This window comes from Perca flavescens, chromosome 13, assembly GCF_004354835.1.
Source record: "Perca flavescens isolate YP-PL-M2 chromosome 13, PFLA_1.0, whole genome shotgun sequence".
Classification (NCBI taxonomy): domain Eukaryota; kingdom Metazoa; phylum Chordata; class Actinopteri; order Perciformes; family Percidae; genus Perca; species Perca flavescens.
The window spans coordinates 2,938,555-2,953,101 of record NC_041343.1 but is presented as its reverse complement, the minus strand read 5'-3'; the positions used below and the strand labels follow the sequence as shown (position 1 = coordinate 2,953,101).

The window sequence follows — 14,547 nt, the reverse complement described above, 5'->3', positions numbered from 1 at the left end:
CTCTGGGCTCAACAGCAGCAGCTGTTCTCACAGAGACTAGGAACAGTAACTTCACAGCATTGGTCAACGTGTCAGGGATCAGGTCACATGACCAACTGCAGTTAAAGGTTGCTATGACGAGTCTTGTCTCAGAGAGGCCTTCTCACAGAAACAAAGCTCTGACGCACCTTTGATAGTCCAACTCCTATCTCTAAATGTTTAATACTGTGAAAGACATAATAAGCAGAATTTAAATGAAGAAGCAGTTAAAGGAGAATGAATGAGTTTGAAAAGCAGGAAATATGTTATATTGGGTAATCTCAATCAACTGACAGACATGTACAAATGCACACACACACACACACACACACACACACACACACACACACAGTGTGGGGATGGCACTGTGGATATGACACATGCCTTTGGTGTGGGAGACTTGGGTTTGATTCCCACTGTGATACATCAACCAATGTGTCCCTGAGCAAGGCACCTAACCCTTAGTTGGTCCAGAGGTGTGTTACCTCTGACATATATAGCAATTGTAAGTCGCTTTTGATAAAAGCATCAGCTAAATTTCATGTAATCTTATGTAATGTAACAGGCACTTACAAAAACACACACAGGAGGATGGTAAGATAGGAAAAAGGAGAAGAAAAGGAGAGGAGGAGAAGAGTAAAGGAGGAGAGGAAGAAAGGAGGAGAGGACAAAAACACACAGGAGGATGGTAAGATAGGAAAAAGGAGAAGAAAAGGAGAGGAGGAGAAGAGTAAAGGAGGAGAGGAAGAAAGGAGGAGAGGACAAAAACACACAGGAGGATGGTAAGATAGGAAAAAGGAGAAGAAAAGGAGAGAAGGAGAAGAGTAAAGGAGGAGAGGAAGAAAGGAGAAGAGGACAAAAACACACACAGGAGGATGTAAGATAGGAAAAAGGAGAAGAAAAGGAGAGGAGGAGTAGAGTAAAGGAGGAGAGGAAGAAAGGAGAAGAGGACAACAACACACACAGGAGGATGGTAAGATAGGAAAAAGGAGAAGAAAAGGAGAGGAGGAGAAGAGTAAAGGAGGAGAGGAAGAAAGGAGGGAGGAGTAGTAGCACACCTTTGATAATCCTGCTTCAAGCTCGGAAACCATAACTGTTATCTCTTAATGTTTAATACAAACACACACACACACACACATACAGACAAAGAGAGACACAAACACACACACAGACAGAGAGAGATGCACACACACACACACACACACACACACACACACAGAGAGAGAGAGACACACACACACTCACAACCACACAAACAGTCAGCTATAGTGACTTCACAGCAACAGCTTAACATGTCAGGGATCAGATCACATGACCAACTGCAGTTAAAGTTGCCATGACGACTCCTATTTCAGACAGTTCTCAAAAAAGTATGAATGGAAATTAAAAGTTGTATAAAACTCAGTTAATGAAAGATTAACCATAATCTTATAATTTAAGAATAATTTACCATTAGTATAGGAGAAGAAGGAGGAGGAGACGAGTGGGAGAGGAAGAAAGGAGAGGAGTTACACACACATACACACCAACAGACAGACACAGGAAGATGAGAAGAGAGGAAGAGGAGAAGAGAAAAGGAGGAGAGAAGTAGAGAAAGAAGAGAGGAAGAAAGGAAAGGAGTTACACACATACCAACAGACAGACAAACACAGGAAGAGAGGAAGAAATGAAAGGAGTTACATACATACCAACAGACAGACAAACACAGGAAGAGAGGAAGAAATGAAATGAGTTACACACATACCAACAGACAGACAGAAACACAGGAAGAGAGGAAGAAAGGAAAGGAGTTACACACACACACACACGCACACCAACAGACATACAAACAGAGGAAGAGAGGAATATAGGAAGAGGAAAAGGAGAAGAGAAGAGAAAAGGATGACAGGAGAGGAGTAGACTAGGAACAGTAGTTTCACACCATTGGTCAACATGACAAGGACCAACTGCAGTTAAAGGTTGCTATGACGACTCTTGTCTCAGAGAGGTCTTCTCACAGAAACAAGGCTCTGATGCACCTTTGATAGTCCTGCTCCTAGCTCAAAAACCCTAACTCCTATCTCTTAATGTTTGATACTGTTAGAGACATAGCACCCTGCTGATCATCCTGTCCAAGAATGGTGTGTGTGGTGTAAGAAATGTGAGGACACCAGCTGTCTGAAAAGGGCCTGTTTCTCTTCTCCTCCTGGCATTTCTGGGAGGATTTAGTACAGGAGGCAGTGCAGCAGTTGGTGGAGATGGCTTCACTTGGAAGCTCACTGTGCCTCGTGTGAAAGTTAGCTTGCCTCCCTAAGCACATCGTTAGAAAGGGCACAAGATGTCCTACATTTTGATGTAAAAGTTATGTATGAAGAGTTACAACTGTATATGGTATCGCGAGGTAATGAAAATCCAGCTTCTGCCTCTTTCCACTCTGTCAGTTGGGCCCTGCCCTCTGAGTCCGAACATTCCATCCCATACACACCAATGTAAAAATGGCAGAAAGGTATTTTTTCTAAGCCTCAATGAAGACAGATTATTTTAAAAAGTACTAATGGGATATGAAATTTGAATACCAACGCTGAATGTATGAAAGATGGCGAACATTTTAAAGTTTGAATGGAGTTTCTCGGTGAATGTATGAATGAGTAGCTAGCAGTTGAAAATGTATGAAAATCTGTCAACTTTGAACATTTTGTCCATCCGCTTTAATGGGGAAAAATGTCCGCTAATTGTTGAAAATCTTAAATTATAAATGTTATGAATAATAAAAATAGTAGCACACCATTCTGAATCAAGCTGAACGTTTTGATGTATGAATGAAGTTTCTATGTTGAAAAATGTGGAAGGAGTTAATGTGCAAAAATCCGGCGGAATAAATAAAGAAATAAGTTTTAGTGGTTAGAATATGCCTCCAGCATTCACACCAATAATAAGTATGAGAAACAATAGTCATTGTGCCGATTGCACATCGGCACACTGAATTACTGAATGCATTATAATGAAACACTGACTTGCTACACTGTGACACCAAACTGACCAGTCTCGCACGGCGCTGCAGAGGAGGGTCTGGCTAGTCCACACAGCATTCCAAGATGTGAGAAAAATGTGATCTGGTTTATCGGCATTTCTTTAAACCAATCACAATCAACATGGAATGCTCTGCCTCTGCAAAATAGTCTCAGGAAGGAACTTGTTGGTGGAACATGTGAATGTTCAAAGGTTGTTTTAGTCGTGCAGCAGAAAACTCAGATTGGACAGATAGTTTAGCTAGCTGTCTGGATTTACCCTGCAGAGATGTGAGGAGCAGTTAACCATAGTCCTCACTAATCCACCGGAGGTTAGAACACCAACACAAAGGAAGAGGAAGGTAACAGACATCGGCGAAAAGACATGCATCCGGCAGAATTTCCTGCCGCACCGGAGCAATCCCGGAAGTGGAACGTCGTGGATATAGACTAATGCATCCACAGCTATTCATTCTAGTATATTTGTGGGCCCTCTTCCCATAAGGCCCCTGTATTAGTCCCCTTTTTCCCCCTGGTCTGACGCCCCAGACTCCTGCCAATACAGCAGACCCACACTAGATGTACTATACAGTATGCTGATTGCAATGCATCCAACCAAGAGCATAGTAATACCATAATAACTGCATGCATTATAATTAAACAGTGACTTGCTACACTGACACCAAACTGACCAATCAGTGATAAAAAAAAAATATATATATAATGCTTGGTATAGATATAGCCGATGAGGAGTTAGCTTTAGTTTAGCCCTCCTCTCCTCTTCCGCCTATCTGTAGGCTACAATCTCACTGATGTATGAAACTGCAAATCCGTTTCATTTAGGCCTACTATTAATTATTCAAAGGTATAGGAGTGCAGTTCCGGATCGTTCCAGCCCACTTTAACCCCTGGTGGTTACCTTTTGGCTAGGCAGTGAGGTTAAAGATGTGTTTCAGGGTGCAGAAGCAGAGCCACGATTATGACTATTATTTATATATATATTGAAAACATCACTCATCCATGTTTTGAAAAAAAGATGACATTGCGTTGTAGCAAAATAGAATTTATTGGTACATTCAAACAGAAAATGTATACAGTATTTACACGGTAGGCTAAAATACAGTACTAGCAAGTTACAACATTATTTTATGTGTAAACATTTCCTTTTTTACAAGTGCGGTAAAAAAGCTAATCAGCTTAATCTGTGAGCATGATAACGGTGCAAATGACATTGCTGATGGTATAAATGTTGTATTTTACAGATTGTTACAGCTCTGTCTCCTTTATGTCACACTTGGTGGAAGTTTGTCCTGGGGTTTGAGGTGGAGACGTCTGCTCTTTGTTTTCGTTCTCTGTGTCTGCCATCGCAGCTGTGTTTATCACCGAGGTTATCACAGCTGGCTTTTCAACTTCGTACCGTGTGAATGCCGTGTTAAAGAGCCCTGAGAGAGAGAGAGAGAGAGAGAGAGAGAGAGAGAGAGAGAGAGAGAGAGAGAGAGAGAGAGAGAGAGAGAGAATTTTAGCATTTTACAACCAGAGATTCATACAGAAACAGGTCACCAGAGACTGAAGGCTTGAATTGAATTAGTCGCCTGTTTACTGTCAAATAAAATGAATTCAGGAACAAAATTAAGTAGAGAGTCTAATAAGACAATTAGAATGTACAAATGTATGTACAAAATACAGATACTAAATACTAAAAGAAGGGGTTACCAGAAGTTAATGTAAAATGTTTAATATATGTTTTATTGAATTCAAAGTTTTTGAATGTGTTGAATCATATTATCTGACTGGATTTCTTGGCCTCCTCATCTAGACAAAAGTAACCTTTATTTCCTGACTGACTAGTGGAAAGCATGTATATTTTTCTCCCAAGGCTGCCAACATTAAGCAAACACTCTCCCGGCATGTTTTACTGAGCTTAATTCAATCCTATAGCTAAAAGTTGCATTCAATAATAATCACATTGAATTTCAACCCATAGCACAACTCTTCTATGGGCCCTATTTTAACGATCTAAGCGCATGGCTGGTTTTGACGGCGATAAAAAGGGTCCGTGCGCCAGGCGCATGGTTCAGAAGGGTTGTCCTTAGTGTCTTCATTAATCAGAGGTGTGTTTTGGGCGTAACATGCAATCAACCAATCAGAGCTCATCTCCCATTCCCTTTAAAAGCCAGGCGCGTTTGGACCTTGGAGCATTGCTGTTATGATGGAGGATTTGCACCGTAATATTTTTATTAGTAATCTTCTGCATGTGTGTGTGCTGCTGTGCGTCCCTGTGTGTGTAACAAGCATAGTGTGTGCGCGCTGTGCACAAGCATAGGAGCATTTTACTAATGCACTGTTAAAATAAGAATGAAATGCTGCATTATTTACTTTAAATTAGGTTTTTGTTGGTCAATGGTGTGATCACTTCCCGCTGCCTCAAGATAGCAATACGTTCAGAATGCACCTGAACACACCTCCCTGTAAGACCAGCATGCCCATGGGCACAAAGATGGGCGCAGGTGCATTTGCTATTTAAACGACGTGGGCGCTGCATCAGTCTAAAACTAGCAAAGACACACACTTGGGCTTTGTGTTGCGCTGTACTGGGTGCAAGAAAGGGCCCTTTAAATTACCAATGTGTTCACAAAGCATGTGATGGGAACAAGAGGAATTTGAATGTTTGCAGTTAGATTACAGTCTCTGCTGACACAAATGTTCTTCAGTATATTTCTTGAATCTGCTTACCTCTTCGCCTTTGTCCTTGGGAGTTCTTGTCTTCCTGGCTGTATTTTGATTTACTGCTATCGTCTGATGGATCAGAGTCCTCATTCTCTGTAACAATAAAAACTGTCAAATGTTTTTTTTTTTAAATACATTTGAAAAAAAAAGTGCTTGCAGCTTAACTACAAGATGCAGAAAATGGGAATATCTGCTTACCTCTCTTCCAGGTAATGTGCGCTCTCCTCAGCTTGATGGCAAAAAAAATCACTACCACCAGAAGACCAACGATCAGGCATGTAACCAGGAAGACCAGTAATGATGAACTTCTAGTTTCTATCTGCTTCTTTGGGTCACTCACTGGGAATTAACAGAATGCTCGTGGTTAAGTTCAGCAAAGACTTCATCAATTTTATTTTATTTTAATCCTATGCATTTATACTATGTGTAAAAGCAAGTCTGTTATCTGATCATCATTTTCATACCAGAGCAACAGAACTTTAGTCTCCACCATGCAGACACTAATACTGATGACAGTGTGAACGTACCTGTTGTGTTTCCCTCGGTGCGGTTATGGGATGTGATCTCCTCCGTGGTCTCAGATGTCCAGCCTTTAAGGAATTATGAAGAAGATACAGTCAGTAACGCAGACTAACATAAACTGCTGCTGCCTGTTTTCTAAATGGAACAACTCAATTGTGGTTGTCCAAAATCACCACTAGGTGGGATCAGAATGACATTTGTCAAGAATAGTTTGTCATATAATCTCACTGGATATCATACCTGTTGTGCTTGTTGCATTTTGGATGGTGTCATTGCTCCTGGTTGAGCCTGATAAAACAGAGAAATGAAGAATAAAGACTTTTTGATGAATAAGCCTCATGAGAAAATAGGTTTTTTTTTTTTTTTTAAAGAAAATGATATCTGTAATGCATGAAAACGAGCAGATGAATAACTGAATGTCATTTAATAACTGTAAGGTCCTGTGTAACTTCATTTAAAAATTAATTTATCTGTGACAAATTATCCTTATGTGTTTAAAGTTAAAAACCTCTGGGTTGAAATATTTCATAAAATGTAAACAACATGTAGTTTGATCTCGGAAAGGATCCTTAACTGCATGATGCCTCACAGTTCCATCTTCAGAATCAGTGGTGGAATGTAACTAAGTACATTTACTCCATTACTGTACTTAAGTGCAAATGTTGAGGTACTTGTACTTTACTTGAGTCTTTTCTTTTCATGCCATTTTCTACTTATAGAAATATTGTACATTTTACTACACTACATTCATCTGTTACAGCTTTGGTTACTAGTTACTTTACACATTAGGATTTCTGCACACAAAATACATGTAGTTTATACAATCTGACGTTTTATAAATTAAACTCACCGACAATATACCGACAGTTCTCTACAGCTGAAATGATTAGACCATTAAACACACAACTGGTTGGATAATTTCCAGTTTCTAAAATGGGAGGATTTTTCTGCATTGAGTTCTTTTACTTTTAATACTTTAAGTACAATTTCCTGATGATACTTAGAAACTTTTACTTAAGTAACTTGTTCAATGCAGGACTTTTACTTGTAATAGAGTATTTTGACGGTGTGGCATTAGTACTTTTACTGCAGTAAAGGTTCTGAATATTTCTTCCACCCCTGCTCAGAATGTATGAATGTTGAGACTGAGTTTCACACTATATTCTGACACTTCCGTCACAGGAAACAGATCTAGTATCATAACTATAGTGGTGGTTATGCATCTGTTTTAAATGCACTGTGAAAGCTGAGATATCTGTACTTTCCATCGCATGGGCTGACTGCAACGTATTATACATGTGCTGTACAGAGAAATAAACAAGGGATGAGCATAGAGGAAAACCCATTCAAGGTTCATTTATCCACATTGTTATTTAGGGTGTACTTTACTTTTTTAGATACTGTACATTGTAATAAATTAATGTAGACATTATTGTTGTGTTTTATGAATACTGAGTCTTTGAGGTTTGCCATAATTCACTATTTGAATCTGATCGGACATGTATTCTGCCATGTAATCTCTTTGGTGTTGTTATCATCTTAGCTGTTTCCTTTTGTTTCTATGTGGTTTTGCTGCACTTTTTTAAATATTTATCTCTAGTTGTTACTAGGGGAGGGGATCACCAAAGGCCTCACGATATGATATCATCACGATACTTATGTCACGATACGATATTATCACGATCCGATACGATTGCGATTGTAAACAAATTGCAATTACCTTTTTTACAACTTCAAATTTTTTCCCAATTTCAAATGATGTCTCCAAAAGGAACTTTTGTCAACATCTGTTTTTATCTAAGAAGCTACAGGTCTCTGTTTGTTCATCTCACTTCACTTTTATTGCTGCAAAATGGGATAGTCAAGCAGACAAACATATATAATAATAGATGGATACTTGGCGTCTGTGTATTGATACAGTATTGCCACGGAAAATATTGCGATACTATGCTGTATGGACTTTTTCCCCCACCCCTAGTTGTTATTCAAGTTTTTATACTGATCTCGTTATTGTTTTTACCTTGTAAAGTGTCTTTGAGTACCTTTTAAAGTGCTATATAAAATAAATGTATTATTATTATTATTACAAATGAAAAAAGTCTCTCACCACTAGTGTTGAGCTGTGAGCCTGTGGATGTAACAGGGTTCAGAGGAAGTCCAGTGGCCCTCTTTGGCTCACTGGAGGAAAACAGCTGATTGGGGGGAACAGTTGATAACTGTGTAGAGCTGTGTGATGAAGTCCTGTCCACCTCTGCATGGTACGCTGTTGTTCTCCCATGTCTGGACCAGCTGCTTGTTGTTGTCTGCCCCTCTGTTGACCCTCGAGGCTGGGTTATGGGTGATCTGGTCGTGGTTGTGCGCCGGGGCTTTGTTACTGTGACAGAGAGGGGGTTTACATCATTATTTAAAGTGCTCATATTATCCTCATTTTCAGGTTCATAATTGTATTTAGAGGTTATATCAGAATATGTTTACATGGTTTAATTTTCAAAAAACACCATATTTTTGTTGTACTGCACATTGCTGCAGTTCCTCTTTTCACCCTGTGTGTTGAGCTCTCTGTTTTAGCTACAGAGTGAGACATCTCACTTCTGTTTCATCTTTGTTGGGAGTCGCACATGCTCAGTAGCTAGGTAAGGACTACTAGCCAGTCAGAAGCAGAGTATGGGGGTGTTCCCTGACAGTCCCTGGGTAAGGACTACTAGCCAGTCAGAAGCAGAGTATGATGGCGTGCCCTGATAGTAGCTAGGTAAGGCCTACTAGCCAGTCAGAAGCAGAGTATGAGGGCGTGCCATGCTAGCAGCTAGGTGAGCATTATAACGTGTGTTCCAAAGTGACCACGTTTGTCTCTGAAGTAAAGGCTGGACTACAATAGAGCTGTTTGGAGCAGTTGGTGAACAGTGTTTTCTGTTGGAGATGGTAAGTCCCTTTGGGGGGGACTTTGGGCTTTTTCACTTTGTAAACCTATAATGTGCACAAAAGAGATATATAGCACAAAAAAGGAAATGGATTTTAAAAAAAAGCATAATATGTGCACTTTAAGCAGAAAAAGCATTCAACTCATGGAAAATCAAATTGAAAATCCATGCGGGCATTTGAACAACCGGCCAATCACACATCTGTTTTTTTTCTTTTTCACATGAATACAGGAAACCAGACTATTTGCGACATAGAGAAAGAGGAAATTGTGTTTTGTTTTTGGTCGGTCAAGTTTCACAGTCTAGTGCTGCGGACAGTGTCATGGAGTAAATAGTGCGGAAAAACCCCTCTCCAGTGCTTTCCCTGTTTTGTGACGACACAACTACGCGTTCATTGTTCCTCAAATATAAACCTTTATACAGAAGTACTTCTCAGTAAACACGTTTTGGTAAATGCAAGGGACATTTTTACTCAAATTGGAGTTGGGGGAGAATGAGAGAAACAGAAATAATTCATTTAAAAAAAGTGAATTACTCACAATGTTGTTGAATTGGGACAAAGTTCATCAGAGGTTCTGAGAGCAGCGCCGGATGGCGAACAAGGCATTTCACAGTGACTCTGCTCTTCACTGAGTGAAGATGTAACATATTCACTGAGACATATTTTTTGCCTTCATGGTGGACCTGGGCGTGTGCTGTGGAATGATATGATGTCATCAGTATCCATTTCTAAGCAGGTGTACCAGCAGCACCAGTAGTCAAAGAAACTCAATCATAACACGACATTGCTGAGAACTCACAATTTACAGTTGTGCTCATAAGTTTATGAGCCCATGCTAAAGTTGGCTAAGAAGAGGAATAAAAATATCATCTTTTAGAAATGTTCTTTGTGAATGAATAATGTATCGTAAATAAATGAATGTTCTTCCTTAAAATACACATAAAGTGTAATAAGTATAGACTCCCCTATGTTAAATTCCCATAGAAGCAGGCAGATTTTTATTTTTAAAGGCCAGTTATTTCATGGATCCAGGATACTATGCATCCTGATAAGTTTCTTTGGCCTTTGGAATTAAAATAGCCCCCCCACATCATCACATACCCTTCACCATACCTAGAGATTGGCATGGGGTACTTTCCATAAAATCATCTCTATATGCGAATCAAACCAGCTGTTAGGCTAACTGAAATAAAACCATGCCAATCTCTAGGTATGGTGAAGGCTATGTGATGATGTCGGGCTATTTTAATTCCAAAGGCCAAGGGAACTTTATCAGGATGCAAATTTCACCCAAAATAAAATGAGTGGGTCTACATGTTTGTCAAAGTGTTGAGTTTCTGTCATTAAAGGACACAATAATTAAGCAATTTTTAAAGGTTATGGCTGTCATTGGGGCTTGAAATAACATCCGCCAACCCACTAACCCACCATAAGGGGGTAGAGATTACTGTTACTGTGGAAGGTATTGTCATCAAGAGATGAGCCCACTCTGCGGTTGCTGAATCTAATTTTGATACGCCTACAAAAGGGCAATCGCAATGGCCAATGCAAAGGACTGGTTGTTCAAAAACTGTGAGTGCTCAAAGCATACCTGCTGTTTTGGTTCATGTATGTATTACGCTAGGCACAAAACTATTGGACTGAATAAAAACATAAAGGTCCCGATGCTTGTTTCATCTCTCTGAAACAGCTAGGCCAGTCACAGTGACGTACAAAAATCGTCTCATCAAAAACAGCAGAGTGCACGAGATACAGCCCCACAAACAGGCAGCTAAAGATGGCAGGCGATGCACCTTTCTGAGTCATGTTCAAAAAAGAGGCGAACCAAAGTGAGGCATCGAAGGTAACAACCTCACTTTGGTTCGCCTCTTTTTTGCTATGTAGCTTTTGCCATTTATTCAAATTTATTGGAAAAATTCTACTACAGGATATAAAAGGCTCTATTCCAGACTCAAACAACACAAAAATGATATGAACAAATTTGAAAGCACATTCATTTCATGATTGAAAATGACTTACATTTCATAAATAAGTCACATAAATTACAAATCAGCTTTATAATTGTACATTAGGCTACATCTTTTGACAGACAAAATGTATACAACCTATAAAAGTTAACTGAAGGGGAACATACAACTTCTTCTGGAAGCTCGTTCCATGCTTTTACCGCAGTGTGAAGACATTCTTTCTCTTTCCAGACATGCATGTTCTGGGTTAAAGCTTTAAATCATCCCTAAGTTCACGTCTTATTACTATAACGTTATTAACAACTTACCAAGAATTTCAGGCCCACGATTCAATTTCCAGAAGATCTGGGGAGGATAGTGGTTCGCCTCAGCAGTGCATTTTATCACAAACTTTCCATTATGCTTTGTTACTTGCATTTTGGGAAGGCCTTTAAAATAATGAACACCAGAGAATATGTTATAACATTATAATGAAATGCTCAGAAAATCATCGATACACATTGGTCATGGCGAGTCACAGTGAAGGTTATAGCCCTTATAATAAAGATCATTGTCAACCTCATATTGCTTGCTGGCTTCAACAATAAAACAATCTGTCAACTGCAACATTATTCTCACCTAATACTGTCACCTCCACTTTCCTCTCTGTTGTGCCATTATGATAGTGAGAGCATGTGTAGTTTCCTCCGTCTTTGAAGGTGACATTGGAAATACTGATGCTGAACTCTGACTCCGACAGATTTGTGATGCTGTAGCGCTTGTCCTTTAAAGCTGGGAGCAAGTGAGGGGGGGGGGGAATTTGTTTAATACCCTACATTTCAAAAGTCTTAGAGATTCTTGCAATGTTTTGCCCAAACATTAGACAATGTGTGTTGCTGTTATACGTGTGTTGTGTGATTGAAGCACAAAAATATATCACCTTCACCTTGGTTGGCGTTAAAGAACATAATATATCCTTCAGGGTTCTTCCAGTCGACATTGGTCTTGTGAGCATTAGTAAGCGGGCAGGTTAAGCTGAGGGTCTGACCTTTTATCACAGTCACACGCTGCCGGACCGCCAGGGAAACTGCAATCAAATAAATAGAAACATCAATTTCCTTGTAATTTGAGAGCACAATGTAATTTCCACGCCATACAGTTTGATACGTCTGGTGGAATTAAAGTATGTTTCCCTCCCTCGCACACAGAGGTGTCCGAAGTTGAAACCCTGTTTCTCAAGGTTTGACTCATCTAAGTGTGTGTGTGTGTGTGTTTGTGTGTGGAGGTGGTGTGACAGGAAAGAAAACTTAACTCCTACTGCAACTACAATATAAGCAACCCCCCGTCGCACATACAGTATAATGCATGTCTGATGAGACAGGAAGTAATGTGGTCAGTTATTTCATGGTGAAAGAGAAAGTCGTGGCTGGAGAAATGTTGTAGGTTTTTGTAACGGGGGCTTTTTCTTTCCTATGGGGTGAGAATGACGAATTTTGTGCCCCCACAAAAACACTTGTGGGGGCATATTGAAACCAGCAGTTAGGACAGTGGGCTCAAAGGATCACAGGTCATCAGGACTTTTCGACATGCGTGGGTTGTGTGTTAGATATTATAGTACTGTGACTGAACAAATGTATGAAAAACACAGAAAAATACTTAGACACAAACTTTGTACTGTACGCCAACATGTTTTGGAGAGTTTTCTCTAAACTTTAGTGATTGGGTTTCAGACATTCTATTTTTTTTTTTTTTTTTTTTTTTTTTAAAGCCTGATTTAGAAGAACATTTAATTTCACAGGAAATACTATATGCAATTTAAAATATATGCATCAAATAAGAACCGATAAACCGAGATATACAGTATATTCATATATAAACATGCATGCAAACATATATTACAATGTGCCAGAATGAAATAATAATTGAATAAAATGTAGTAAAATGAAATGGGTAAATTGGTTGAGAATCCAAATGGGGATGCAATTTATCACAGGTGACTAAATCAAAAGCTTTACATGTAAAACATACACTAATGCCTCAAAAAGCATAAGTTCGGGCAACATTGTTTTTACTAAAGACAAAAGCAACCATTTGACTTGTCAGAAGCATTGTAATTTTGCCCAAAATTTCCTCAATAAACCCTAGAATTTTGCAAATATCCCACATTGCCATCAAAAGACCAGTATTGTATCTGTGATAGGCAAGTCCTCTTTCAGCCAGTTCATCAGCTGTTTTTAATGGTAAGATTCAGCTCAGCTTCTCGACTTTTCCTATCAAAGCATGCCAGGCGAAGTATTGAAAGTAAAGGACTCACCCTGTATGAGTAACACGAAGACACTGAGCTGCAGCTTCACTTCCATCTCTGACACTCACTAACAATCACACTTCGACTCTGCCGCGCTTCCTCATCACTTGATCTATTTGTACTGTACTGAGGGACCTTCCGTGACATCACAGCTATGTGGTTTCCACAGGTTCAAGAGATTCTCATGTGATACTGGTAAAAGTACAAGGTTAATAGTTCAGGATTTATAATTATCAGCTACTGTTTCTGAAAATGAATGATAGGTATACTACCCAACAGTCATTTTTAGTGATTTCATGGAAAAGTAAAACTTACTATTCGGAATCTTTAATTAACCATTTTCACAACATAAATCTTCAAAACAAATTGCAGGTAGATCGTATTTCACACATGGAGGAGGGACATTATGATTGTTATTAGTTACATATATTTGTGCTTTTTCTGCTAACACAAGTTAACTGTGTTTACTGTGGTCTTTTGGGTTCATCAGAGTTAAATGTTTAGATTATTTTCAGGGTAGCCTGGTTTAGCTATAACGGAATACTTCAGTTTGTATCAGAGAGCCTAACAGTCTCAATTAGATCAGCTCCAACTGTTCAGGAACTTTGGGGAACCACAGGGATTTTTGCAGTTCCTAGAACATAGCATTCCTAGAACCCTTTTTTTTCTCGTGTGACTGTTGTTCCTGTAACCCTTTCAGCTCCTACTTCTTTTCGCTGTTCCCTATTCAGCATAGGGACCTGGGTGAAATAAGAGGCCCCACAACGGTACAATTGTAACAATTTTCGCCATCTTGTTTTTTTTTCTTTCTTTTAAGCAAGAAATGAACTGTTTAGATTTTGAATATAGGCAGTCTTGTGAAAATCGTTGCCAAATTGACAATTTGCTTCAAAGATTTCGGAGGTGAGAAGCTCCATGAAGTGAGGCGACAGCCAGCAGGGGCCTGCCCCGGCCGCTAGCTCGTCACTGGGCCAGACACGCTCAGACACCCCGCTGTAAGCTGGAGGTCTCTCAGACTGCTCTCATTAATAAGAGGCTTTTTTATTTTGTTGATGGATCGTTTGTTTAAATATCACAACACATGTCCATCATAAGATCAATGGGAACCTGTGGTTACACACAC

General features: G+C 39.5%; 1 protein-coding gene across 4 annotated transcripts; it reads right to left on the bottom strand.

Annotated features, from left to right (window-relative positions):
• Positions 1–4,052: 4,052 nt before the first annotated feature.
• On the bottom strand, positions 4,053–13,503 carry crtam (cytotoxic and regulatory T cell molecule). 4 transcript variants are annotated; one of them, XM_028596073.1, is made up of 11 exons: positions 13,434–13,503; positions 12,060–12,206; positions 11,759–11,911; positions 11,449–11,568; positions 9,712–9,867; positions 8,362–8,628; positions 6,495–6,542; positions 6,260–6,322; positions 5,931–6,071; positions 5,739–5,840; positions 4,053–4,447 (listed from the first exon to the last, which is right to left on the bottom strand). In XM_028596073.1, the coding sequence occupies exons 1-11, from the start codon at positions 13,477–13,479 to the stop codon at positions 4,272–4,274; spliced, it is 1,419 nt and encodes a 472-aa protein (XP_028451874.1). In that variant the 5' UTR covers positions 13,480–13,503; the 3' UTR covers positions 4,053–4,271. The 4 variants fall into 4 exon arrangements, with proteins under 4 accessions (XP_028451874.1, XP_028451876.1, XP_028451875.1 ...); XM_028596075.1 differs by having other exon boundaries at positions 5,739–5,825; XM_028596074.1 differs by having other exon boundaries at positions 12,066–12,206.
• Between the last annotated feature and the right edge of the window lie 1,044 nt (positions 13,504–14,547).